At 44.2% G+C, this 25,514-nt stretch overlaps 1 protein-coding gene and 1 long non-coding RNA gene across 6 annotated transcripts in view; one reads left to right on the top strand and one right to left on the bottom strand.

Moving 5' to 3' along the window:
* The first annotated feature begins 164 nt into the window (after positions 1-164).
* LOC130297106 (uncharacterized) lies at positions 165-19,518 on the top strand. Its single transcript, XR_008849396.1, has 3 exons — positions 165-1,016; positions 7,796-7,941; positions 18,586-19,518. It is a non-coding gene; the product is annotated as an uncharacterized LOC130297106 (long non-coding RNA).
* Positions 12,232-25,514, bottom strand: part of RBL1 (RB transcriptional corepressor like 1) — a 60,478-nt gene continuing 47,195 nt past the window's right edge. For 2 of the 5 annotated variants that reach the window (XM_056549366.1, XM_056549364.1), the window contains 2 exons: positions 15,437-15,604; positions 12,233-12,892 (listed from right to left, as the gene is read on the bottom strand). In XM_056549366.1, coding sequence (XP_056405341.1) covers positions 12,725-12,892; positions 15,437-15,604 — 336 coding nt within the window. In that variant the 3' untranslated portion in view covers positions 12,233-12,724. Of the gene's footprint in view, positions 12,893-15,436; positions 15,605-25,514 lie in introns of all 5 variants that reach the window. The other 3 variants (XM_056549363.1, XM_056549362.1, XM_056549367.1) reach the window with 3 other exon arrangements.

Genomic DNA, 25,514 nt, shown 5'->3' with positions numbered 1-25,514 from the left:
GAGAACTCCACATAATAATAATAAAATAATAATAATATACTCCATCCCTAGAGGAACCGCGAGGGCTTGAGGGAAATAACCAGAGATAATAGAGAGAGAGAGAGAGAACTCCACATAATAATAATAATAATATACAATATACTCCATCCCCAGGAACCGCGAGGACTCGTGAGGGAAATAACCGGAGATAATAGAGAGAGAGAACTCCACATAATAATAATACTATACAATATACTCCACCCCTAGAGGAACCGCGAGGACTCGTGAGGGAAATGACCGGAGATAATAGAGGGAGAGAGAGAACTCCACATAATAATAATATACAATATACTCCATCCCTTGGAACCAGGAGGACTTGTGAGGGAAATAACCTGAGATAATAGAGAGAGAGAACTCCACATAATAATACTATACAATATACTCCACCCCTAGAGGAACCGCGAGGACTCATGAGGAAAATGACCGGAGATAAAAGAGAGAGAGAACTCCACATAATAATAATAATAAAAGTATACTCCACCCCTAGAGGAACCGCGAGGACTCGTGAGGGAAACGACCGACTGGAGACTCCATCACATAATAAATCCTTCAAATAACTAAAAATTAATATACAATGGTGCGAAATATACTCCACCCCTAGAGGACACGCGTAATGCATAGCGACGTACACATAAGTTGCGGTGTTCTGTGCTCACCCGACACAGTGATCAGAACAAGCGATTTGGGGTACTCACTGGACTACCGGCAGTTAGATTATGGGGGTCCAATGGGTCAAGATGGCGGCTGGAGGTCCCCTCACCTGTTTCATTGGGCTCCAGCGATCTTCTCATATGGTCTGCCAGACTGTACATATAGATTACCGATTGAACTGAAATCAGACACTTATCCCCTATTCTATGGATTGGTGGTACCCCTTTAATGATCCTGTGCTCTGAACAGCGTAAACATAAAAAAGGAAAACAAGGTCCAGATTACTGATTTTTGGTCACTTCATATACCAGGAACAAAGTAAAAAGGTAACCACAAAGTCACATGTATGTAAAAGTGATTCCGATTAAAACTACAGATCACTGCTCAAAAAAAGCGCTCGCACAGACGCGTATATGGGAAAATAAAATTATAGGGGTCAGAAATGGACAATTTCAACCCCTTAAAGGGGTTGTGCGCTGCCCTGACTTTCGGAGCTCCGCTCACAGCGTCCGGAAGTTAATTACTCCGAACGCTGTGTGCGGGCTTCCGTGTTCGCGGCCGCGACGTCACGCCCGCCCCCTCAACGAAAATCTATGGGAAGGGGGCGCGACCGCTGTCACGTCCCCTTCCCATAGACTTTGGTAGAGGGGGCGGGCGTGACATCACAAGGGGGCGGGCGTGACGTCACGCCCGGCAGCCGCGAACACAGAAGCCCGCACACATCGTTCGGAGTAATGAACTTCCGGACGCTGTGAGCGGAGCTTCGAAAGTCAGGGCAGTGCACAAACCCTTTTAAATGGGCACTGTCAGATACAAAAACTTTTGGTATGTTGTAAAGCATGTATAACCAATAGATTTTGCAATTGCTTTCATAAGAAAATTTTCAGTATTTCATACTGAAAAATCCAGTCACACAACTGCCCCCCGCCTGTTTGGACACATACTAGTCCTGCTGTGTCCATGAGTCATCACCTATGTCATGGACACACTTTCTTGATTGGCAGCTGTGAGTGCACACTAAAAAAAATGTTTTTTTGATGGATCTGACAGGTACGCTTTAAGGACTCAGGAAATGTTTCTTTTTGCTTATTTTTTTTCCTCTTCTCCTTTTATAATCCATAACGCTTTTATTTCCACCTACAGACCTATGAGACTTGTTGTTTTTTTACGTGACCAATTGTACTATGTAAAATGTACCTCAAAACCAGAAAAATTTCTATTTGCGAACGGAAGAAAACTGCAATTTTTCTTTGGGTTTGGTTTTTACGCAGTTCACTATATGGTAAATATGATCCATTATCTTTATTGTGTAGGTCAACGCGATTAAAATTCATATAGTTTTTCTATTATTGTACTACTTTCAAAAAACAGTAAACTTTAACAAAATTGGTACGCAGTGCAGTGATCTGTAGTTTTTATACCATTTCTGTTTTGATGGGACTTTTTGATCTCTTTTTTTTTTCTGATATATTATGCAATTTAAAACCAGTATTTTTGGTGTTTGGTATTTTTTTTTACATCTACACTTTTTTTTACCGTGCAGGATCATAAACATTATATTTTAGTAGTTTGGACATTTATGCACTCGTCGATAACAATTTCTTTATATATTTTTTTTATTTGTAAAATCCTAAAATAAGGGTAATTACATTTTTTATTAGGGGGTTTATTTAATTTTAGAGATTTTTTTATTTCACACTTTTTAAGTTTCCATAGGAGGCTATTATAAGTAATCATTAGATTGCATTCACTGTATAATGCTTTACACAGTGTGATCAGCGATCACATCGCGGGGGTTCGGTAAGCTGCTCTGAGCTACCACAGATTTTTACTTTCACGTTAGACGACGTGATCAGCATTGCTCACAGTGTCCAAGGGCTAAATTTCTGGGCAGCGTCATAACCAGTGAGAATCAGGCTACTGATGGTAGCCGACCATCACTGCTCTAAAGTGAGCGCAGCTCCTGCGCTTGCTTCAAAGCCACTTAAGGCGTCGGGGTGTCCAGGTTATAGAACAATCCAGTACAAAATTAGAAAAGCATGTTAATACGGGTATCATTTTAATTGACATTTTTTTTATTTTCTTGGTCAATAGTTTTACCATAAAAATACAAAATTGAGGTTTTCTTTTCAATTTCCCCACACAAATAGTTTTTTTGGTTTTGCGTACATTTTATGGTAAAATTAAAGGTCCGCTATTATACCCAATTTATATAAGTTTTGTTTTATTTCATTGCTTAGGAAAAAGGGGTAATTTAAACTTATTTGGCGAGGGGCTTATTCACATTTAACATTTTAGCCACAATTTTTTAGTCCCCATAGGAGAAGCTTTGATAGAACAGTATTGATCAGTGTTATCGGCGCTCCATTACTACAGCCTGCCATAGAACAGCATTGATCAGTGTTATCAGTGCTCCATTACTACAGCCTGCCATAGAACAGCAGTGATCTGTATTATCGGCGCTCTGTTACTACAGCCTGCCATAGAACAGCATTGATCAGTGTTACTGGTGCTCCATTACTACAGGCTGCCAATAATCAGCAATTTTGGACTTTAGCATTGTTTTGCCATTCAATGTACAGGATCAATAATGTTATATTTTAATAGCTGAAAGATATCACAAGGTGATACCAAACATGTTGTCATAGACAAGCACTGATCAGTGTTATCAGCCCTCCATTATTACAGGCTGCTGAGGCTTCCTGCACTTAAAGAGCGCCGATCTGATGGGATGGGGCATATGCCGGTAAGGACCCTCCACACATCCTCTCAGTTGATCAGGACCCTGTGATTTTACCATCAACTGATTCAGACGCCGCAATCATCTTTGATTACAGCGTCTAAAGGATTAATGTCCGGCATTGTTCATGTGTCCCGGCTGCTATGACGCACACTCATCTCCTGAGCGTGCTTCATATAATGAGAGAGTGCATGAATGTCCTGTGTCCTCTAGGGATTAAACTTTATTTTCCCGTATACGGGCTGTATGTTTTGAATATATGCCATTCACTGTGCTATTAAAATATAACATATTCGATCCTTTACAAAGAAATGGGCAGTGTTGAGTGTGATGGTGTGCTCAGGGTGATGAGCAGTGTTGGGTGTAATGTTGTGCTTAGGGTGATTGGCAGTGTTGGGTGTGATGGTGTGCTTCGGGTGATGGGTAGTGTTGGGTGTGATGGTGTGCTCAGGGTGATGAGCAGTGATGGGTGTGATGTGCTCAGGGTGATGAGCAGTATTGGGTGTGATCAGGGTGATGGGTAGTGTTAGGTGTGATCAGGGTGATGGGTAGTGTTAGGTGTGATCAGGGTGATGGGCAGTGTTGGGTGGGTGTGATGGTGTGCTCAGGGTGATGAGCAGTGTTGGATGTAATGGTGTGCTCAGGGTGATGAGCAGTGTTGGGTGTGATGATGTGCTCAGGGTGATGGGCAGTGTTTGGCGTGATGGTGTGCTCAGGGTGATGGGCAGTGTTTGGTGTGCTCAGGGTGATGGGCAGTGTTGGGCGTGATCAGGGTGATGGGCAGTGTTGGGTGTGATGGTGTGCTCAGGGTGATGGGCAATGTTGGCACTGAAGCTATCTGACCAGAAAACCTTTTCCCACATTTGCTGTGCCTCCCAAACAGCTCGTGGTAAACGCCAAATGGGATTTCTTCTTACATAAAGAGCAGGTTTGTAGAGGACACCCCTAGTAATCGTCCTATTGACAGATTCTACCACCACAGCTGTTGATCTTGAGCTCCTCCAGAGTCACCACAAGCCTCTTGGTTGCTTCCCTGAATATTTTTCTCCTTGCCCGGATTGCCAGTTTGGTCAGAAAGCCTTGTCTTGGTAGGGCACAGTTACCTACCACATCGGGATCCAGTTCTATACTCATCCACTGCCAGCATAAGGCTAGAATTCCACAGAGATTTTTGCCCTGCAATTTTTTTTTGCTTAAAAACGCCAGAAAAACTGCCAGTTTTTCCCTGCGTTTTGGCGTTTTTACTTTTGTGTGGAATTTGCCTTTTTTGGCCCCTTTGGTGTTTGTTTTTTTATTTTTATTTTTTTTACAAAATAGTTGGGTACAAAAAAAAATAAATGCAGTAGGGATGTAAAAATGTATTTAAAGGGGTAGTCCAGTGGTGAAAAACTTATCCCCTATCCTAAGGATAGGGGATAAGTTTGAGATTGTGGGGGGTCTGACCGCTGGGGCCCCCCAAGATCTCTCTGTACGGGGCCCCGGCTCTCCGGCCAGATAGCGGGTGTCAACCACCGCACAAAGCGGTGGCCGACACGCCCCATCAATACATCGCTATGGCAGAGCCGGAGATTGCCTGTCGGAGCCCCGTACAGGAGATCACGGGGGCCCCAGCAGTCAGACCCCCCCGCGATCTGCAACTTATCCCCTATCCTTAGCATAGGGGATAAGTTGATCACTACTAGACTACTCCTTTAACTAAATGTTTATTTTTTTATAACAACATTTTAATAAATATTGTTATAAAGCGTGTGTAACTTTCCCCCCCACATTTTTTATGTAGTACTACTACTCCCAGCATGGAACACACTGTTCCATGCTTGGAGTAGTAGTACCTGTACTATAGACATATCGCCCCGGGTGTCAGTCTGACACCCGATGCGATCGTCCATAATATAGCAGAGATGGAGCGGCTCTATACAGCGCTCGCACCTCTGCTCTGTACTCTGTTGTTCTATTCACATCACTCATTCATATTTTCCACCCAGAGCTGTGATTGGCAGGATAGTTGCAGCCAATCACAGCTCTGAGGAAAAGATGAATGAATGTGTGGCCGGCCCGGGGCATAGTAGAGTGATGCGAGCGATGTATACAGTCGCTCCATCTCTGCTATAGGCAGGACGATCACAGTGGGTGTCAGGCGGAGTGACATCCTCTGTGATCTGTTCTTACCTGCAGGTACTACTGCTCCCAACATGGAGCACACTCTGCTCCATGCTGGGAGCTGTAGTACCTGCATTAATAGACAGATCCCAGCGAGTGTAACTTCTGACACATGATGCGATCTGTCTATATTCATGCATGTACTACAGCTCCCAGCATGGAGCAGAGTGTACTCCATGTTGGGAGTAGTAGTAATTGTAGTTAAGGAAAGATCACTGTGGGTATCACTCCTGACACCCGCTGTGATGCTCCTGTATAATGTATAGATGCAGCGGCCGCTCTCTTATGGTCCCCTGCATGGCCGTATATTTACACACATTCCTATCTGGAAATATATATATATATATATATATATATATATATACATACACACATATACATATATATATACACACGTCAGTGCAGGGGACCATAGAAGAGCGGCTGCCGCATCTATAAATTATACAGAAGGATTGCAACAAACCCTGGCGATCTGTCAATAAGTACAGGTACTACTACTCCCGTCATGGAACAGTGTGTTCCATGCTGGGAGTAGTAGTACTACCTTAAAAAGTAAAAAAAAATAGTGAAAAACACACACACTACATTTTTATTGTCAGCTACATTTTTAGTGCTTTACCAGTCCACATAAATTGATCCCTGTTTAAAAATTAATAAACATTTCGTAATAAAAAAAATTTCTTTAGATACAATTTTTTTCCATTACTACTGCTTTTTTTTTTTTTATGGTACCCTACGAAATTTTAATAAAAAAGGTATCTCCATAATTATTTTGGATCGCTAAAGTCCAAAAAAGAATAAAAACCGCCTGAAAAAACACAAATTTTAAACCAACATAGCGTTTTTCTTGGCGTTTTTGCTCTTCCATAGACTTCTATGGGATGAAAACGCCAAACTAGGTTTTGTTGGGCGATATGAAAATCCAGCCTCTGAGCCCAAAATTGCTGAAAAACGCCAAAAGGATAAAAAAAAAAAAAAAAAAAAATGCAAAATGCCAGATTCACTTAGCGTTTTTCAGTTTGACGTTTACATCTGGACGTGGCATTTTTTCACTGAAAAAACGCCATGCGGGAAAACTGGCGTTTTTGCAAAAAAAAAAACCTTCGTGTAATTCCAGCCTCACCATTGTTGAAAGAGTTTGTACTGAGGACTGTGCAGTCTGTGGTCACGTGTGTTGCTGGAGCCGTTATCATTGCGGGACTTCTGGCTCTTCAGCAAGATTAGGGCCCAACGGTCTCACTGGATACAGCCGGTTTTATTATCTCTTACTTATAATCATTTACCAGCACTAACAATTTATCTTCTGGTTTGCAGTTGTGCCATATTTTTCCATTTTCTGATGATGGAATTTATTAAACTCCTTGAAATGTTCAAAGCTTTTGTTCTATTTTATTATATCCTAACCCTGCTTTGTACTTCACCACAACTTAACCCCTGACCTGTTTGGTGAGCACCTTCATCTTAAGGCGGGGGAGTGTGACCAAATACACTGATCCCCCGACCTGACATACGAGCATTTTAACATATGATGGCCTCTCAGAGGCCATCGCATGTTGAAGGCAGCATCCACATGCGATGCTTTTATGTCGGGGCCATCACATAAACTGCTATCTGGCAGCGCAGCCTGCTTCAGCTGCCGCCGGATGGCGGTTTAATGTGCCCCGTGTGCTCCTGTCCCCGACATTCCAGACCGTCCTCTTCATGCTCCGCTGCATGGCCATCACTCTCCTTTGTCGTCATCCAATAGGAGCGGCGTGCGCAGCGACGTGATGACAGCGATTGAGAGCGACGATCCAGGACAGCGGTGACAGTCTGGAGCGGTGGGGAAACGAGAGTATATTTTTCTATATTATTATTGAACGGATCCCTCAACATACGACGGATTCAAGTAATGATGGTTCATTTTGAACGAATTACCATCGTATGTTGAGGGACCCCTGTACAGCAATTCTGACACTTTCTATTTATTTATTTTTTAATAGGGTTCACTGTGCAGTATAAATATTTCGTTTCTTAGTTTGAGTTGTTACAGACGTGATAAATAAATAACCACGGCATGTATGGTGTTTTGTCCTCGCTTGTGCGTAATCTTGTAATAAATCAATATTTGTAATGATATATATGATTGGTTGTTCTAGAATGTAAGGTGCTAATAATCCCAGCAAAATTTACTCTCTCACAAACTTGTCTTATGTGTCACTTCAGTCTGGAAATTCCTCACTACCGAGTAGGCTGTTCCTCACGTGTACAGCCAATCAGACACTGAGGCAGGATACCGCTGCGGCAGCCGATTAGCTGAGCTTGCAGTGCACGGACCGACCACCAGGAGAACAGCAGAAGGAGCGAGGAAGGTAAGTGTAATATCTCAATGTACATATTTAATGCAGCAGATTTTGCTACCCATTGCCATCAATAGTTAGGAAAATACACAGCAGCAAAATACGGCACGTGTGACCCTACGCTTAAAGGGGTACTTTGCTGGAAAACTTTTTTTTTTTTTAAATAAACTGGTGCCAGAAAGTTAAACAGATTTGTAAATTACTTCTATTTAACAATCTTAATCCTTCCAGTACTTATCAGCTGCTGTATGCTCCACAGGAAGTTGTGTAGTTCTTTCCAGTCTAACCACAGTGCTCTCTGCTGACACCTCTGTCCAAGTCAGGAACTATCTAGAGCAGGAGCAAATCCCCATAGCAAACCTCTCCTGCTCTGGACAGTGCCTGACACGGACAGAGGTGGCAGCAGAGAGCACTGTGGTCAGACTGGTAAGAACTACACAACTTCCTGTGGAGCATACAGCAGCCGATACATACCGAAGTAACTTACAAATCTGTTTAACTTTCTGGCACAGGTTGAATTAAATTGTTTTTTTTTTTTCCCCCACCGGAGTACCCCTTTAACAGAATCTTCCACAGATTTTGCACTTGTATCCGAAATAATGCAGTAAAGTCAAACAATAGACATACTTCATTTGGGTCATTAAATTACATAGAGCAAGTGTTTCCCAACCAGGGTGCCTCCTGAGGTTTCAAAACTACAACTCCCAGCATGCCCGGACAGCCTTTGGCTGTCCGGGCATGCTGGGAGTTGTAGTTTTGCAACAGCTGGAGACACCCTAATTGGGAAAAACCTTACACGTGTATTCTTGAGCAAACAAAAAAACGATAAAAACAAAAAGGAATAAAGCAGGAATAACATTTATTGTACATATGTACAAACATTGTGCAAATAAAACAGGCTCCCAACCCCCCCCCCCGCCCCAAAAATAAACAAAAACACCCCCCACCCACACAACTACAGGAGTCTTTCAGATATTACTCCAAGTCATATTCTTATCAGCCATTCATAAAAATAAAGTATACACACACATATAAGGCGTATGCTTAATACGTACACAAATACGCAGGGTGTGTAGATGCTACACAACATTGCCTAGTGGACCAATCACCTAATGCAAAGTGCTGGCATCCATTTTTTTTTTTTTTTTTGATTTGTAATAATACAGAACAATAATTCAGTAGTCTAATACAACAGGAAACGCTAATGCTTAATTCATGTATATATCGCTAGGACTTTGTCGCCGTGATGACAATGGTTCCTAGCACACTGATAGGCTGCAAACAAGGGGGCTTCCCAGGACTTCAATACTGACAGACTGTTCTTATGATCGGTTGTGAATACGAGGGTCCCATTCCCAGCATGCACACCGATGACTGTGCAGTACCAGGCATGGCCACTACAAGATGTATGGCGCTGTGTCTGGTAAACAATAAAAAGCATTATGGGCATTTCAATCAGTATTGGGAATCGCATGGCCCTTAAAGGCGTACTGCGGTGGATGGAAATAGTTTTTTTTTTTTTTTATCAACTGGTGCCAGAAAGTTATTCAGATTTGTATATGGCTTCTATATCTTAAGCCTTCCAGTACTTATCAGCTGCTGTATGCTCCACCGGAAGTTGTGTAGTCCTTTCCAGTCTGGCCAAAGTGTTCTCTGCTGCCACCTCTGTCCATGTCAAGAATTGTCCGGAGCAGGAGAGGTTTTCTATGGGGATTTGCTCCTGCTCTGGACAGTTCCTGACATAAACAGAGGTGTCAGCAGAGAGCACTGTGGTCAGACTGGAAAGAACTACACAACTTCCTGTGGAGCATACAGCAGCTGATAAGTACTGTAGGGACACTTTTTTAATAGAAGTAATTTACAAATCTGTTTAATTTACAAAAATGATATAATGTTCTCCACCGGAGTGCCCCTTTAATACTAAGGGCATGTTCACACAGCCAAATTTCCGAGTGGAATAAGGCAAGGGGGCTTTGAATTTCGGTAGAACTCTGCAAAACAGGAAAAATTTACAAGCAAGCTTTACAGAAAGGAATGACAGAATTTCCGCTGTGTGAACATCGCCTAAAAGAGAACCTGCCATTACTTTCATGCAGCCTGAACGACGAGTCATCCGAGCAGTCTCCGAAAGCTTCTACCAGCACCAACAGCATTGACTAATAGATCTCTGCCTATACCCTATATATGTAGTGAGTGATCTGTAACCACTGCCGGAGACCGCACTGATGACTTGTTTAGTCAGAATGATGTTACAGGTTCCCTTTTAAAAAGTTAGTATCGGTGTCCAGACAGGTCAAAAGTCAAGATCCAATGCGGTCGCAAGTTATAAGCTGTAAAGTGCATGGCAGAACTCTTCACTCCCCAGCCGACCTGAAAATCTGACCTTTTTCACTCCATAGCCTTATGCAGTAAAAAGGGTCAGATTTGATTGACAGCCAGGGGAAGAGGAGAGCGCTGCTGTGCACTACCGATCGCAGCAGGTCCCCAGGAGCTTTCGACATGTCTAATATTATTTTAAATGACAGTATGGCCATATTTACATGCTAGAATTTCCGAACAGATTACCGCGGGAATATTGCGCAAAATTTACAGCACAATCTATTAAATGACGATTTCACTGCCACATTCACTTAGCAGAATTTTCATTGTGGAAATTCTGTATTCTGCAAAAACATTGAACAGGTCTTTAAATTTTGCAGAATTCCATGGCGATTTACATTGGGGCATTGAAATTCGGCAGAATCCTGTGTTTTGAACACAGTGAAATTCTGAAAAACTGCATAAATCCTGCAGCAATCTTTGCAGAATAGAATTTGGGGTGGAATCGCAGAATTTCTGCAGTGTGATCATAGCCTAAAAGAGTACCTGCCATCATGATGCCCGAACCACGAGTCATCGGAGCGGACTCCGGCAGCTTTTAACTGCACCACCAGAACTGATTGAAAGATCTCTGCCTATACCAAAAACATTGAGTGATCTGTCAATCGCCGCCCGGGACCGCCCTGATGACACGTGGTTCAGCCAGCGTTAAAGTGATGACAGGTTCCCTTTAAAAAGTTAGTGTCAGTGTCCAGACATGTCAAAAGTCAAGATCCGCTGTGGCAACTTATAAGCTGTAAAGTGCGCGCCAAAACTCTTCACTCCCCAGCTGGCCTCCAAATCTGACCATTTTCACTCCATAGACTTATGCAGCGAAAGGGTCGGATTTGATTGACAACCGGGGAAGAGGAGAGTTCTGCTGAGCACTTAGCCCCGCTGTAACTACCGATCGCAGCGAATCCCAGGAGCTTTTCACATGTCTAGATAGCATGTCTAATATTGTTTTAGACGACACTAAGGCCATGTCCACACAGCCGAATTTCCTAGTGAATATTCCGCTCGGAAATCCTGCTGTAGTAGAGGTCCCGTTGATTTCAATGGGATATTGCTGCACTGTGCGCACAGCAGTATTTCTGCGCCAGAAACATCCCCATTCCGGCATATGCAGGAACATTATATCTGTTCAACGTTTTTGCAGAATCCGCTTGGAAATGCATTGCCGTCTATGGGGATGACGCATTTCCGAGCGGTCCTAGTGCCGCTGTTTCAGTAAATGTGCGGAATGTCCCCTGGTATTTTCTGGAGGGACATTCCACACATTTTCGGCATGTAAACATAGCCTTACGTCTCTAAATAAAAAAAGGGGGTGCACCAACTGTGCATACGTAACGTCCTTTTTTTTAACATACATATATCTTGTTTTTTTTTTTTTTTTTTTTTACACACTGTAACAACAATTAAAATCTGAATCTAAAAAACAACTTCTGTTTAACAGTAAAAAACAGTAAAACCATTAATTCATTGATTTTCATAGCACATGAGAGCGGGCCACGCTTCATATTGCCACGCTGGGGGAGAAATTAAATTTTTCTATAATGCTATATATCAAAATTATAACATAAAAATAGAGTAAGAGTTCATTAACTAATTCACATCTCAAGCAGATTAACAGGAATAGGTGCAACGTGGTAGACAAGGACAGAAGGCATCCTTAAGTACAGCGGTCTCCAAACTGTGCAAAACTACAACTCCCAGCATGCCCAGACCACCTTTAGTTCAATATATAAGGCCGATATTTATCTATATATAGTGAATATCTTAGGCCGAAATGTATCTGTATATACCAGTGTTTCCCAACCAGGGTGCCTCCAGCTGTTGCAAAACTACAACTCCCAGCATGCCTGGACAGCCTTTGGCTGTCCGGGCATGCTGTGAGTTGTAGTTTTGCAACAGCTGGAGGGACCCTGGTTGGAAAACACTGGTATAAAGTGGGAGTATATAATGAATATCTTAGGCCGATACTTATCTGTATATAGTGAATATCTTAGGCCGAAATGTATCTGTATATACCAGTGTTTCCCAACCAGGGTGCCTCCAGCCAAAGGCTGTCCGGGCATGCTGGGAGTTGTAGTTTTGCAACAGCTGGAGGCACCCTGGTTGGGAAACACTGGTATAAAGTGGAAGTTGTAGTTATGTAGTTTGGAGACCACTGCATTAGTAGAGTTCTCCATGATGCACAGCATAATAATTAACTTTTTAACACAGATAAAATTTTAAAAACATATCTGCTTGGAGGGGGTTAAACCTGTAAAAAAACAAAAACAAAAAAAATAGCATTAGAGAATATAAAAGATTAAAATGGCTACAATGCTGCATAAAAAAAAAAAATACATAGAGATTGCACAGACTCGCAGAAGAACACGCAGCTATTAAAACAGTGCAATGTACATGAAAACGTCAGACAAAGAGACAACAGCTAACGGATGGCCCGCTCGCTCACAACGTCTTGGAGGCGTTTTATCAGCACGTCGTCGCTCTCTGCGCACATCCTCTTGGCGGGAGATTCGGGGTCGCTGTCGATGGTTATCGCTCGCTTGCGACTCCTGTGGTCCTGTTTGATCATGCTGTTGATATCTTCTAGGCTCTGTGAATGAAAGAATGATGTCAGGATTGGCGCACAGTAACTGGTACTATCGTTTTTTTTCCACTTTAAATGCTGGCACGCTAAAGATTTTGTCGTGTTTTAACCCATTAATGACTATGTCTTAAGGGGTGCTGTACATATTTAACCCCTTAACGACAATGGACGTAAATGTACGTCATGGTGCCGTGGTACTTCACGCATTATGACATATATTTACGCTCCGCCATGAACGCGAGCACCAGACCAATGCTAGTGTCATGCGCGGCATGTCCCGGCTGCTATCAGCAGCCAGGGACCCGCCGGTAATGGCGGACATCCACGATCGCACTGATGTCCTCCATTAACCACTCAGATGCCATGATCAATACAGATCACGGCATCTGCTGCAGTACGGTACTTTAAATGAATGATCGGATCGCCCGCAGCGCTGCCGCGGGGATCCGATCAACCACCATGGCAGCCGGAGGTCCCCTCACCTGCCTCTGTCCTTCTCCAGGGGTCTTCTGCTCTGGTCTGAGACCGAGCAGACCAGAGCAGAAGATCACCGATAATACTGATCAGTGCTATGCCCTAACTACAGCACTGAACAGTATTAGTATGATTGCTATAAATAGTCCCCTATAGGGACTATTAAAGGGTTAAAAAAAAGTTACAAAATGTGAAAAATCCCCTCCCCCATAAAAAATGTTAATCATCAGTCTTTTCCCATTTTGCCCCCAAAACAGCGTAAAAAAAAATAAACATTTTATATTGCCGCGTGCGTGAAAGTCTAAACTATCAAAATATATTGTTAAATTAACCCATACGGTGAACGGCGTAAACAAACAACAAACAAAAAAAGCAGCAATTTTGGACTTTTTTTGAACATTTTAATCCTAAAAAAATAAAAATACAAGCAGAAATGGTACCGATAAAAACTACAGATCAAGGGGCAAAAAATTAGCCCTCATACCGCCGCTTATACGGAAAAATGAGAAAGTTATAGGTGGTCAAAATAGGGCAATTTTAATTATAAAAAGGCATAACATGGGTCTCATTTTAATCGTATTGACCAAAAGAATAAAGAACACGTAATTTTTACCGTAAAGTGTACAGCGTGAAAACAAAACATTACAAAATGTGCTAAATTGCGGTTTACTTTTAAATTTTCCCACATAAATATTTTTTTGTTGCGGCGTACATTTTATGGTAAAAGTGAAAATTGGTGAAGCAAAAAACAAGCCCTCATATGGGCCTGTGGATGGAAATATAAAAGGTTTTTAGAAGGCGAGGAGGAAAAAACAAAAATGCAAAAATAAAATTGGCCTGGTCCTTAAGGCCAAAATGGGCCTGGTCCTTAAGGGGTTATAAAATAAAATGGCCCTCTCTGAAAGCAGCCCCCACCCTCCTGCTCTGTGAGGAGAGAAGTTCAGTGTCTGATTGGCTGAGGCTGCACACATCTCCCAGCTAAAGGGAGCATGACTCATCTGTGCAGGGCAGAAACCACATGGTCTTTCACTCTCTCTCTCTCTCTCAGGAGGGTGGGGGCTGCTTTCAGAGAGGGATTTGGACAGATACAGAGAGGATGGCAGGATGATGTATTTTCCTTGCATGTAAATAACAAGTGAAAGAGGGGAAACTGCTCTATTTAGTTAAGGAATGATATTTAGACAATTAAATAGGTAGATGAGAGGGAAAGGATGACCTATGGGTTTAGTTCCCCAGAGGACATTTAAGGGTATTTATTCTAGCCTGCTGTGTGCTAAAATAAGCTTTAGCAGCTCTCCTGTGCAGAGATCATGAGAGATTGCCCGTTAGTACCATAACTGGGCTCCCACTGTAACTACTAGAATCCCTCCAGGTAATTTAACCCTTTACATGCTGCGGTCAAATCATGACCGCTGCATATAAGTATCATGTGTGTGCCGCTTACCTGCAGCACAGACCCTTGGCTCCTGCGATTTCCATGGCATCCGAGGGTCTTGTGAAGTCCCCCAGGCTTCCCATGGGTGTCTGTGTAGCATTATAAGGACAGGCTGAATACAATGCACAAGAAAACTAGTGCAGGATATTTTACCAGTGATTTGGTAATTGCTGTCATTCCCCTTGTTTGAGGAAAAAAATATATATAAATATCTATCTCTCTACATCTATATACATATATGTATATAAATTGTACATAAAATAAAAGTTTAAAAAAAACTATTTAATTAAATATATATTAATTCAAATATATATTTAATATCACATATTTAATATCGGCATGTCAGTAACGATCCGATAAATGACATTTTATTATTTATCCTGCAAGTTAAACACTGAAATTAAAAAAAAAGCCATAATTGTTTCTCTCTCTCCAAAAAAGATGGAAACGAAAACTATTAAAAAATCATAGGCAATTCAAAATGCATTCCAAACCAATAGAAACTGCAAGTTTTTGCCCTAACATAGTGTCATCAGGTAAATTATTATTATTCTAATGTTTCTATTATGGCAATTGCTATTCAGCAATACCAGAGGTTAAAGTTCAGCAAAACTTTTTTTTTTTTTAAATAGTAAACTTACTTTAGAAGGACTTCCATTGAACTTATATAGAAGTGCAGCAGAGCGCGGGGTGAGACAGCTCGTGTTTTTATGTGGAGACACATATATGGAATGCTGCTGAGACACGCGACGGGGTGAAACCGCCTGCTGTCTGATGCTGGGGAACGGAGACAATGGAGGAGCTGCCACCTAAAGGGGAAAAAAAATAAGAATTAAGACAATTCCTTAGGCATTAATATTGCAATTCTTCTATTTTTCCGTCATAGAACTAGATCTACTTAGTATTACTGAAGGATTGTGTCATGTGACGGGATCATGAGTCACATGGCTTCCCCTTGGCTTGAATGGGTGCCATGTTATGCACCGCTTTGTACAGTTGTTGTTGGGGAAACTGTGATCATGTGACCACCAGAAGCCCCTGGCGATATGAGCTGACCACAGACTCAGCAGCAGAAACAACCACTTGTGATCTCTAGAACAGCTATGATATCTGGGTTGTCTAGAAAAAGGAGATTTTTGTGTAAAATCTTTCTCAGAGGATCCATTGGGGGACAAAGACCGTGGGTGTATGCGGCTGCCACTAGGAGGCTGACACTAGGCAACAAAAGAAAGTTGGCCCCTCCCAGCAGGATATACTCTGCCCACAGACTCTGAGCCATCAGTTTAGTCCCAAAGCAGTAGGATAAGACCGACAGGGAAAGAAAAAACAGTAACTGTCTGAGGAAACCACAGACAAAAATTAACCAAACGAAGGACACCAGAACAAATGGGTGGATGCTGTGTCCCCCAATGGATCCTCAGAGCATAAAATTCAACTTTTCTCATTCGGCTCCAGAGACTGTGGGACGTACCAAAGTAGTCCACAGGGTGGGAAAAAACCCAAGTAACTCAGGTGGAAGGCTGGACCACAGCCACCTGCAACACCTTGTGACCCAAACCGGCATCAGCAGATGCAAAAGTATGCACCTGGTAACACTTTGTAAACACGTGCAAGGACGACCAGGTGGCCGCCTTACAGATTTGTAAGGCCGAAGCCTTGTTGCAGACAGCCCAGGTGGCCCCGAAGGAACGAGTGGAATGAGCTCAGACCCGGAAAGGAGGAGTCTTCCCCTAGCATCGGTAAGCTTCCAAAACGGCGACCATTTTGCAGTGGATCTGTTCTGCCATCAAAGCAGGAAGCCCCTTACGACGACCCTCCGTAAGTAACTCTGGCAAAAGGAAGAAGTGACCGAAAGGTAAATCCAAACGGCCCGTACCACATCAAGACCATGAATAAAAGAAAATGGAGCAAGCCCAAAACAGGGGGGGCTACAGAGGTTGAGAATCCTGAATAAAAGATAGATTCCTAGGGAAAAAAACTGGCAAGAAGGGGTTGACAGTGCATAACTCTATGCCTGTGCCCCATCTTCGCAAATGTGGTAACAGTTAGTGCTATGCTCCTGAGCCCCCACCTAAAAATATACACTATATACACACATCCCTAAACTAAAAAAAAATAAGGAAATAAAAGACCAGGTCTGGAGAACTCCAGACCTGTGTCTGAATCCTACAGACATTAAAGCTAAAACTGATAGCTCAGAGTCAGTGGGCGGGTCTATCCTGCTGGGAGGGGCCGACTTCTTTTGTTGCCTAGTGTCAGCCTCCTAGTGGCAGCAGCATATACCGTCCCTCCCATAGACTTACATTGAGGGGGCATGGCCGTGACGTCACAAGCCTCCGCCCCGCATCGCTAGTCATACAGAACGGAGCGAAGTTCACTCCGTGCACCGGATGTCTGGGGTGCCGCAGCAGAGATCGCGGGGTCCCCAGGGGCAGGACCTCTGTGATCAGACATCTTATCTGATAAGATGTGGAGGGACAGAGTACCCCTTTAAAGAGTTGCAAATTTCTGTGCAATGGGTGAAAAGTTTAAAAAATATTTTTAACACAAATTATTTACAACTAGATTAATAGATGCATGAAGTTGGCACTACACACTGCCCATATCAACTCTTTCTTGAATGGAACGTGCCATGGTATTACCTTTGTGCACTTATTGTAGAGGGAGTGCAGAAAATGCGGGGGTTCTAGCCTCCAATCGCTACTGTGATGGTAAAATTATGCGAAGATGCCAATAGTACACAGGAACTTTTTTTTTTTATTAAGAATAAAAGTAACAACTGGACAACGAGTTTCGGCGTGCTCTCACGCCTTCCTCAGGTCCATAAAGATAATTTCATGGTATTCTGTCTGGGTTCCTCCTGTGTGCTAGCCTTTGATGGTTACCCTTTGGGGATAATATGGGAAAAACTGACAAGTTTTATTGTGGGGAGGGGATATTTTTTTCTATTTAAGTTTTTCATTATAAATAGTCCCATAGGGGACTATTTATAACAATCATTTGATTGCTAATACTGTTCAGTGCTATGCATAGGGCATAGCACTGATCAGTATTATCAGTCATCTTCTGCTCTGGTCTGCTCGATCTCAGACCAGAGCAGGAGACGGATCCCCGCGGCAGCGCTGCGGGCAATCAGATCATCTATTTGAAAATGCGCACTGCCACAGATCACGGCATCTGAGGGGTTAATGGCGGACATCCGCGCGATCGCGGATGTCTGCCATTACCGGCGGGTCCCCGGCTGCTGCTAGCAGCCGGAACCTTCCGTGTATGACACGAGCACTGCTCCGATGCTCGCGGTCATACACAGGACACAAATTTATGTCTTGGTGCGTTAAGTACCGCCGCACCAGGACGTACATTTATGTCCGTGGTAGTTAAGGTGTTAAATCTTGACGGATAGTTCGTGTTGACACTGATGCTCCCTGAGCCTGCAGGACAGCTTGAATATCTTTTGGAACTTGTTTGGGGCTGCTTATCCACCATCCGGACTATCCTGCATTGACACCTTTCATAAATTTTTCTCTTCCGTCCACGCCCAGGGAGATTATCTACAGGGCCATGAGTTGTAAACTTCTTGATAATGTTGCGCACTGTGGACAAAGGCAAATCTAGATCTCTGGAGATGGACTTGTAATCTTGAGATTGTTGATATTTTTCCACAATTTTGGTTCTCAAGTCCTCAGACAGTTCTCTTCTCCTCTTTCTGTTGTCCATGCTTAGTGTGGCGCACACACAGACACGCACTGCAAATACTAAGTGAACTTCTCTCCTTTTTATCTGCTTTCAGGTGTGATTTTTATATTTCCCACACCTGTTACTTGCCCCTGGTAAGGTTCCTGAGTAACTTGGAAGATGTACACAGAAGGAAAAACTTCCAAAAAGGAGCAGAAGACCCTGAAAAGGAGCGTCCCGAAACCCAGAGCGGCTGACATGGGAATCGGAGGTCCCTGCGTCTCCTGGAAGACTCACACCTGAAGGGTTATGTAAACCCACTGGCCAACAAACGCTCCGGGAGACAAACTTCCGTGTTGAGACAAGAAGAAGTGCGGAACAGAAAGACCGCCCCACACAGAGAAGTCTGGGCAGGATCTCTACACATGCCCAAGACCTCAACCATCACTAAGGCCTAAAGAACCAGAAGGACCGACCTAGAAAAGAAGGCATGCTACAGCATACTGGGATAGTGTCCAAGACAAGGAGACTAACCAGACATGGACCCCAGCAGGACCCCAGTCAGGACGGGAAACAAATGGGAAGGTAACTCAAGAAGACCGTAGTGTCAGTGTAGTGCAGCCAGGGCCGCCATCAGGGGGGTACAGCCCATACTCCTGTAAGGGGCCCGGAGCTTCAGGGCCCTGTCCTTTTTTTTTTTGCTTGTCAGTGAGTGACTGTGTCTATCACTCACTGACCGCTGGGGGCCCGCCACTGTACACTGCATGCTGATTGATTGGCTGACCGTATGTAGTCACCCAATCAGTCAGAATGCAGCAGCAGCAGCGCCTCTGCACATACCTCCGGGGACACACAATTCTTCACTGCCTCTTTAACCCCTTAATGACAGAGGATTTTTCCATTTTTGCATTTTCGTTTTTTGCTCCTTGCCTTTAAAAAATCATAACTTTCAATTTTGCACCTAAAAATCCATATGATGCTTATTTTTTGCGCCACCAATTCTACTTTGTAATGACGTCAGTCATTTTGCCCAAAAATCTACGGTGAAACGGAAAAAAAAAAATCATTGTGCGACAAAATTGGAAGAAACCCCCCCCCCCCCGTTTTGTAACTTTTGGGGGCTTCCGTTTCTACGTAGTACATTTTTCGGTTAAAATTGTTATTTTCTGACCCCTCTAACTTTTTTTATTTTTCAGTGTATGGGGCGGTATGAGGGCTCATTTTTTGCGCCGTGATCTTTAGTTTTTAACGGTACCATTTTTGCATTGATAGGACTTATTGATCGTTAAATGATATAAAAATGACCAAAAATACACTACTTTGGAAATTTTTTTGCACGTACGCCATTGACCGAGCGGTTTAGTTAACGATATATTTTTATAATTCGGACATTTCCGCACGCGGTGATACCATATATGTTTTTTTATTTACACTTTTTTTTTATGGGAAAAGGGGGGTGATTCAAACTTAATAGGGGAGGGGTTAAATGATATTTATTCACTTTTTTTTTCCACTTTTTCTTGCAGTGTTATAGCATAGGGGGCTATAACACTGCACACACTGATCTCTTATACTGATCATTGTTATCCCATAGGGACCTATAACACTGCACACACTGATCTCTTATACTGATCATTGTTATCCCATAGGGACCTATAACACTGCACACACTGATCTTTATCATTGATCACTGGTTTCTCATAGGAAACCAGTGATCGATGATTCTGCCGCTTGACTGCTCATGCCTGGATCTCAGGCACTGAGCAGTCATTCGGCGATCGGACACAGAGGAGGCAGGTAGGGACCCTCCCGCTGTCCTGTAAGCTGTTCGGGATGCCGCGATTTCGCCGCGGCTATCCCGAACAGCCCACTGAGTTAACCGGCACTTTTTACTTTTGCTTTTAGCCGCGTGGCTCAGCTCTGAGCGCGCGGCGCCGCGTGCTATTAGCGGCGGGTCCCAGCTTCACTATGACGCCGGGCCCGTCGTCATATGATGCGGGGTTACCGTGTAACCCCGCGTTATATCACGGGAGCAGAACCAAGGACGTACCTGTACGTCCTTGGTCCTTAAGGGGTTAAATATGCAGTGGCACAGCTGCTTCTGCCACGCTTCCTCCTGCCTCCAGTGCTGCTCTGAGCTGTATGCACACAAGTATACAGTTCAGAGCAGGCCATGACCTCTGCCCCGATGCAGGCGCCGATGACTTCACTCAGCGGCGCCTGCCCTGTGGAGAAGATAGGACGTGACCCAGCTGTTGAAGATCACTGCGTGGGACATGGTGTGTATCTTTTTTTTTTTTGTTAATTTTTGTACGCGGGGAGGGGGGGGGTTGGGAGTGTATGTATAGGAACCACACAGATCATCTTAAACCAGTGTGCCTCCACTCCAGTGTTAACTCTCAGCATGCCCTGACAGCCTTTGGGCATGCTGGGAGTTGTAGTTTTGCAACAGCTGGAGGCACACTGGTTGGGAAACACTGGTGTAACATGATGTGTATGCTGAATAGCCTAGGACAGTGTTTCCCCACTAGTGTGCCTCCAGTCGTAAAACTACAACTCCCAGCATGCCCTGACAGCCTTTGGGCATGCTGGGAGTTGTAGTTTTGCAACAGCTGGAGGCACCCTGATTGGGAAACACTGTTCTAGCCAATTCAGTATTTCACAAACAAAGAGCAGTGTTTCCCAACCAGGGTGTCTCCAGCGTTTGGCTGTCTGGGCATGCTGGGAATCGTAGTTTTGCAACAGCTGGAGACACCCTGGTTGACAAACACTGTATTACCCATGCTACTTTCTGAGAGTTTTATTCCACCACCTGCTGCCTACCTACCTGAGTGTATTCCCACCTACGTATCTACCTAACTAGCTACCTACCTACTGGGCAACCTAGTACATAAACTGGCTACCTACCTATCTGGCAACCTAGCTACATGTCTTCATACCTACCTAGCAATCTACCTACCTACCTGGCAATACCTACCTGTTTTCATACCTGACTACCTACCTGGCTATCTTTCTACAAAACTACCTGCCAACCTAGCAACCTACCTATTTGGCTACCTGGCAACCTAACTGCATACCTACCTGGGTGTCTTCCTTCCTACCTACCTACCTAACTGGCTAGCTACCTACCAAACTACCCAGGAAATTGTTTTGCATCGAAGCCCTGTGGCTTCAAGCTACGCCCCTGGGGAGCAATATGAGGGGGTTAATATAGAAAGGGGAGCAATATCAGGGGGTAATATAGAAAGGGGAGCAATATGAGGGGGATAATTTACACAATGGGGGCAATATGAGGGGGATAATATACAATGGGGGAAAAATGAGGGGCATAATGAACAATGAAGGGCAATGTGAGGGGCATAATATACAATGGGGGCAATGTAAGAGGCGTACTATACTATGGGGCAATGTGAGGGGCATAATATATTATGGGGGCAATGTTTGGACCTGCTAGGGTGATATTTCTGGCACTATACCCTATTGCGGCAATGTTTGGGCCTGCTAATCTATAGGGACAATGTTGGGGCCTAATACTATACAGCTGCACAGAGGGATCTAATACTATCTGGGGCAGTGTAATACATATAGGGAGTTTGTATAGAGGTGAGGATTTTGCTGTAGGCGGTGGCGGTGTCGTGGCTGCCGAGGTGGATGGACGTGCACTAGCAGAGCTCAGTGCTTAAGCCTGCTCCAGCACCTAATAGCGATCCCCGCCGGGTTAATCCTACACAGATAGCTGAAGGAAGCTCCCTAATGCCTGCCGCGATGAGAGGGAGAAAGAGAAAACAGTCCGCAGCTACATCGCTGATGAAATTTAGCTTCACTCCCCGTGCGGCCCGACTCCAAGATGGCGCCGAGGAGAAAAGCAGAGTGCGCTCATCCCGCTCAGCACGCGCACAGCATAGGGAAGAGAGTGACTGTGGAAAAAACCTTGCTTCATCTCGCCGTCAATCCTCTTCAGACCCGGAGCTCCACAGATCAAGTTCTGGACCTGACAACTGTGGAGGAGACCTCCGGGAACGCAGTAAGTCACCAGACATTGCCCCTGGGCGCCATAGCAGCTGCTCCTCCCCAGGCATATAAGGGTGTCCCCCTGCACGCTCCTCAGCATGGTCCCAGACATGCTCTCCTATTCAGAGCCCTGCCAAACAACGTCTGAAGACGGCGGAAAACACCGCAGAATCGGAGGTAGGTCACTTACCCATCTCTGCAGACACCCTCTGTGTGGAGAATACTTTACTAGATGAAATACCAGTCACTGGCCAGAGTCTGACTGATACAGCAATGAAAGACATGTTGATGATGATTAGGAAAACGTTCCTGCAAGATTTTCATAGCTTGATACACCCTATACAAATTACTGTGGATGAAATAGGAGGCAGAGTGGACTACATAGAAACTAAACTTATTGAATTTGCGGACTCACACAATTCATTGATTGATGTGCATAACAGTATGCTATTTTAGCTCTGAGAACAGTGACCTCGTCATCCAGAGAGGACAGGAGCCGACGCAACAATGTGACATACCAGCAGCGGTGCAGACGCCGGACAGGATCATCTTTCAGCTCTCATTGAACATCAATGGAGTTTGGGAATTGTTAAGTGGACCTGAGGAAGGCATCAGCAGATGCCGAAACGCGTTGTCCCAATACTTTCAATAAAAATCGTTATCCTGCACTGCCTGAGTTTCCCAGTAATTTCACCACTTGAGCAGCGCCTCCACTGTACCGTTTTTCCCCCACTATTTCTCCCCACATTGCATATCGGCTCCTTATTTAGGTGTTCGATGCCGGTGAGAGAGCTGCAGCTCATCCAATATTAGGGCTGCACAGGTCCCAGTGCGGCCCATCCAAGGTCGGTATATCACTGTTGGTGTGGTGGAGGGTGCACATCAGTGAATACACTTCTCTCAGGGAGCGCCCTCTGCACCTTTTTCTCCCCTCTCGTCTCGACGCTACAATGTGAAATTGCGCGGCATCCCAGAAACGGTCGCACCTGCAGACATTCCAGCATATGTTAGGGCTCTGATACATGCTGCGCTTCCATCTTGCACACTTCAGGAACTTGAAGTCGACCGGGCACATAGAGTACCTAAACCAAAATACCTAGAGGACTCTGTCCCCCGGGACGTCCTAGCAAGAATCCATTTTTACGGAGTCAAAGAAAGGCTCATGGAATTCACAAGGAAAAATAATGGACTCCCAGCTCCTTACCACAAAATATCCGTATATGCTGACTTATTAGTTGCTACCCTGCAGGCCCGCAAAACTCTGTTACCAATCACTGCAGCTCTCAGGGCTGCCAAACGCCCTTACAGATGGGGCTTCCCAACGCGTCTTCTGGTCCGCCACAATGACACTTGGAGAGGACAGGCACTTGGAGAGGACAGGCGGCCAGGCACTCATACTAGCACTTGATGCCGAGAAGGCGTTCGATCGCCTTCTCGGTCCTACGAAAATTGGGATTTTCCGCGATGATAATTTCTGCACTTTCCTCTCTCTATTCCTGCCCTTCTGCCTGTGTGTTGGCTAACGGAGCACTCTCGGACGCATTTTTCATCACAAATGGATCGAGACAGGGGTGCCCATTGTCCCCACTTCTTTACATTCTGTCCATGGAGCCGCTGGCGCAGATACTACGCACAGATACTAGGATTTCTGGAGTATCAATAGGAAATACCAAACACGTAATCTCATTATATGCAGATGACGTGACACTTTGCATTACCAACCCGGACATCTCGCTACCGGCAATCATGGACAACATAAGTTTTTTTGGGATACTCTCATATTATCACCTTAATGCAGCTAAAACGCAAGCTCTACCCATTAATCTCTCTCATGCAACACTCGCATCCCTTCGGTCCTTTTTCTCATTTGACTGGCAAACGTGCAAATTGCAATATCTGGGCATCTCTTTGACTTACCCACACAATTTTCTTATCCAGGCTAACTATGACCCCCTATTGCTTTCTCTTACCAAAGAAGTTGAAAGACTTACCAAATTTGAACTGTCCTGGGTGGGAAGGATAGCTACGTTCAAAATGTTTCTTCTCCCTAAACTTTTATACCTTTTCCGTACCTTACCGATCTCCCTCCCTATTTCCTTCTTTGCTAAACTACAAAACTTCTCTCATCCCTTACGTGGGCGGGGGGCAGGCCTAGGTTATCTGCGGCTATCCTTAGCAAGACCAAAATGGCAGGTTGCCTCGGCTCGCCTGACTTGAAGCAATACTACACTGCAACTTTGGTGTCAATGTTAAGGCATTGGTGGCGTACCTCACTGGGCCTCCCTTGGGTAGCTATAGAACAACACTCTGTTGCGCCATATGGAATTAGGGATCTCCTTTATCTGCCCTTCTGGGACATACCCACCCCAACTTTTAATAACCCCTTGGTTAAGGCAGCATACCAAGCATGGAGAAACTTTGTGAGAAATGCCCCCTCCCCGACTACTCTCCCGGTGGGGGATATGCCACTCTCTCTAATACAGGGCTCGATACCCGACCTAGACCTAGAGAGATGGATAACCAATGGAATCACCCACGTTCGCTTACTACTAGAGCCTCACTCGAGTGTGCATTTAAAACAATTCCAAACGATTAAAGACACTTACTTGTTAACTCAGGGTGACTTCTACCAGTATCTACAAATCCGCCATTTTTTAGCTAATCTATTTGGTTTTTGGCTCTCCCTCTGAAGGGTCTGAAGCAAATATATCGTAACCTTACACATCCTGATAGGTTTATTAAAACCCATCCCTTTAGATATTGGTAAAAAGGAAATGGGCCATATATTTTCTATTGCTGACTGGCAACACTCCTTTAAATCTATCCATGCAGCACTTCAATGCTCATCCCACGTAGAGTCCGCCTTCAAAACTATACTTAGGTGGTATTATACTCCGGACCGTCTTAATCACATCTATCCAGAGTAGTCTCCCCTGTGCTGGAGGGGATGTGGAAATCGGGGCACACTATACCACATACTATGGACATGCCCGCTAGTGAAACCCTACTGGACCTCATGTAAAACTTTATTTA

Source organism: Hyla sarda, chromosome 12 (genome assembly GCF_029499605.1).
Source record: "Hyla sarda isolate aHylSar1 chromosome 12, aHylSar1.hap1, whole genome shotgun sequence".
In the NCBI taxonomy this organism is placed as follows: domain Eukaryota; kingdom Metazoa; phylum Chordata; class Amphibia; order Anura; family Hylidae; genus Hyla; species Hyla sarda.
This window is presented reverse-complemented; position numbering and strand designations above follow the sequence as displayed.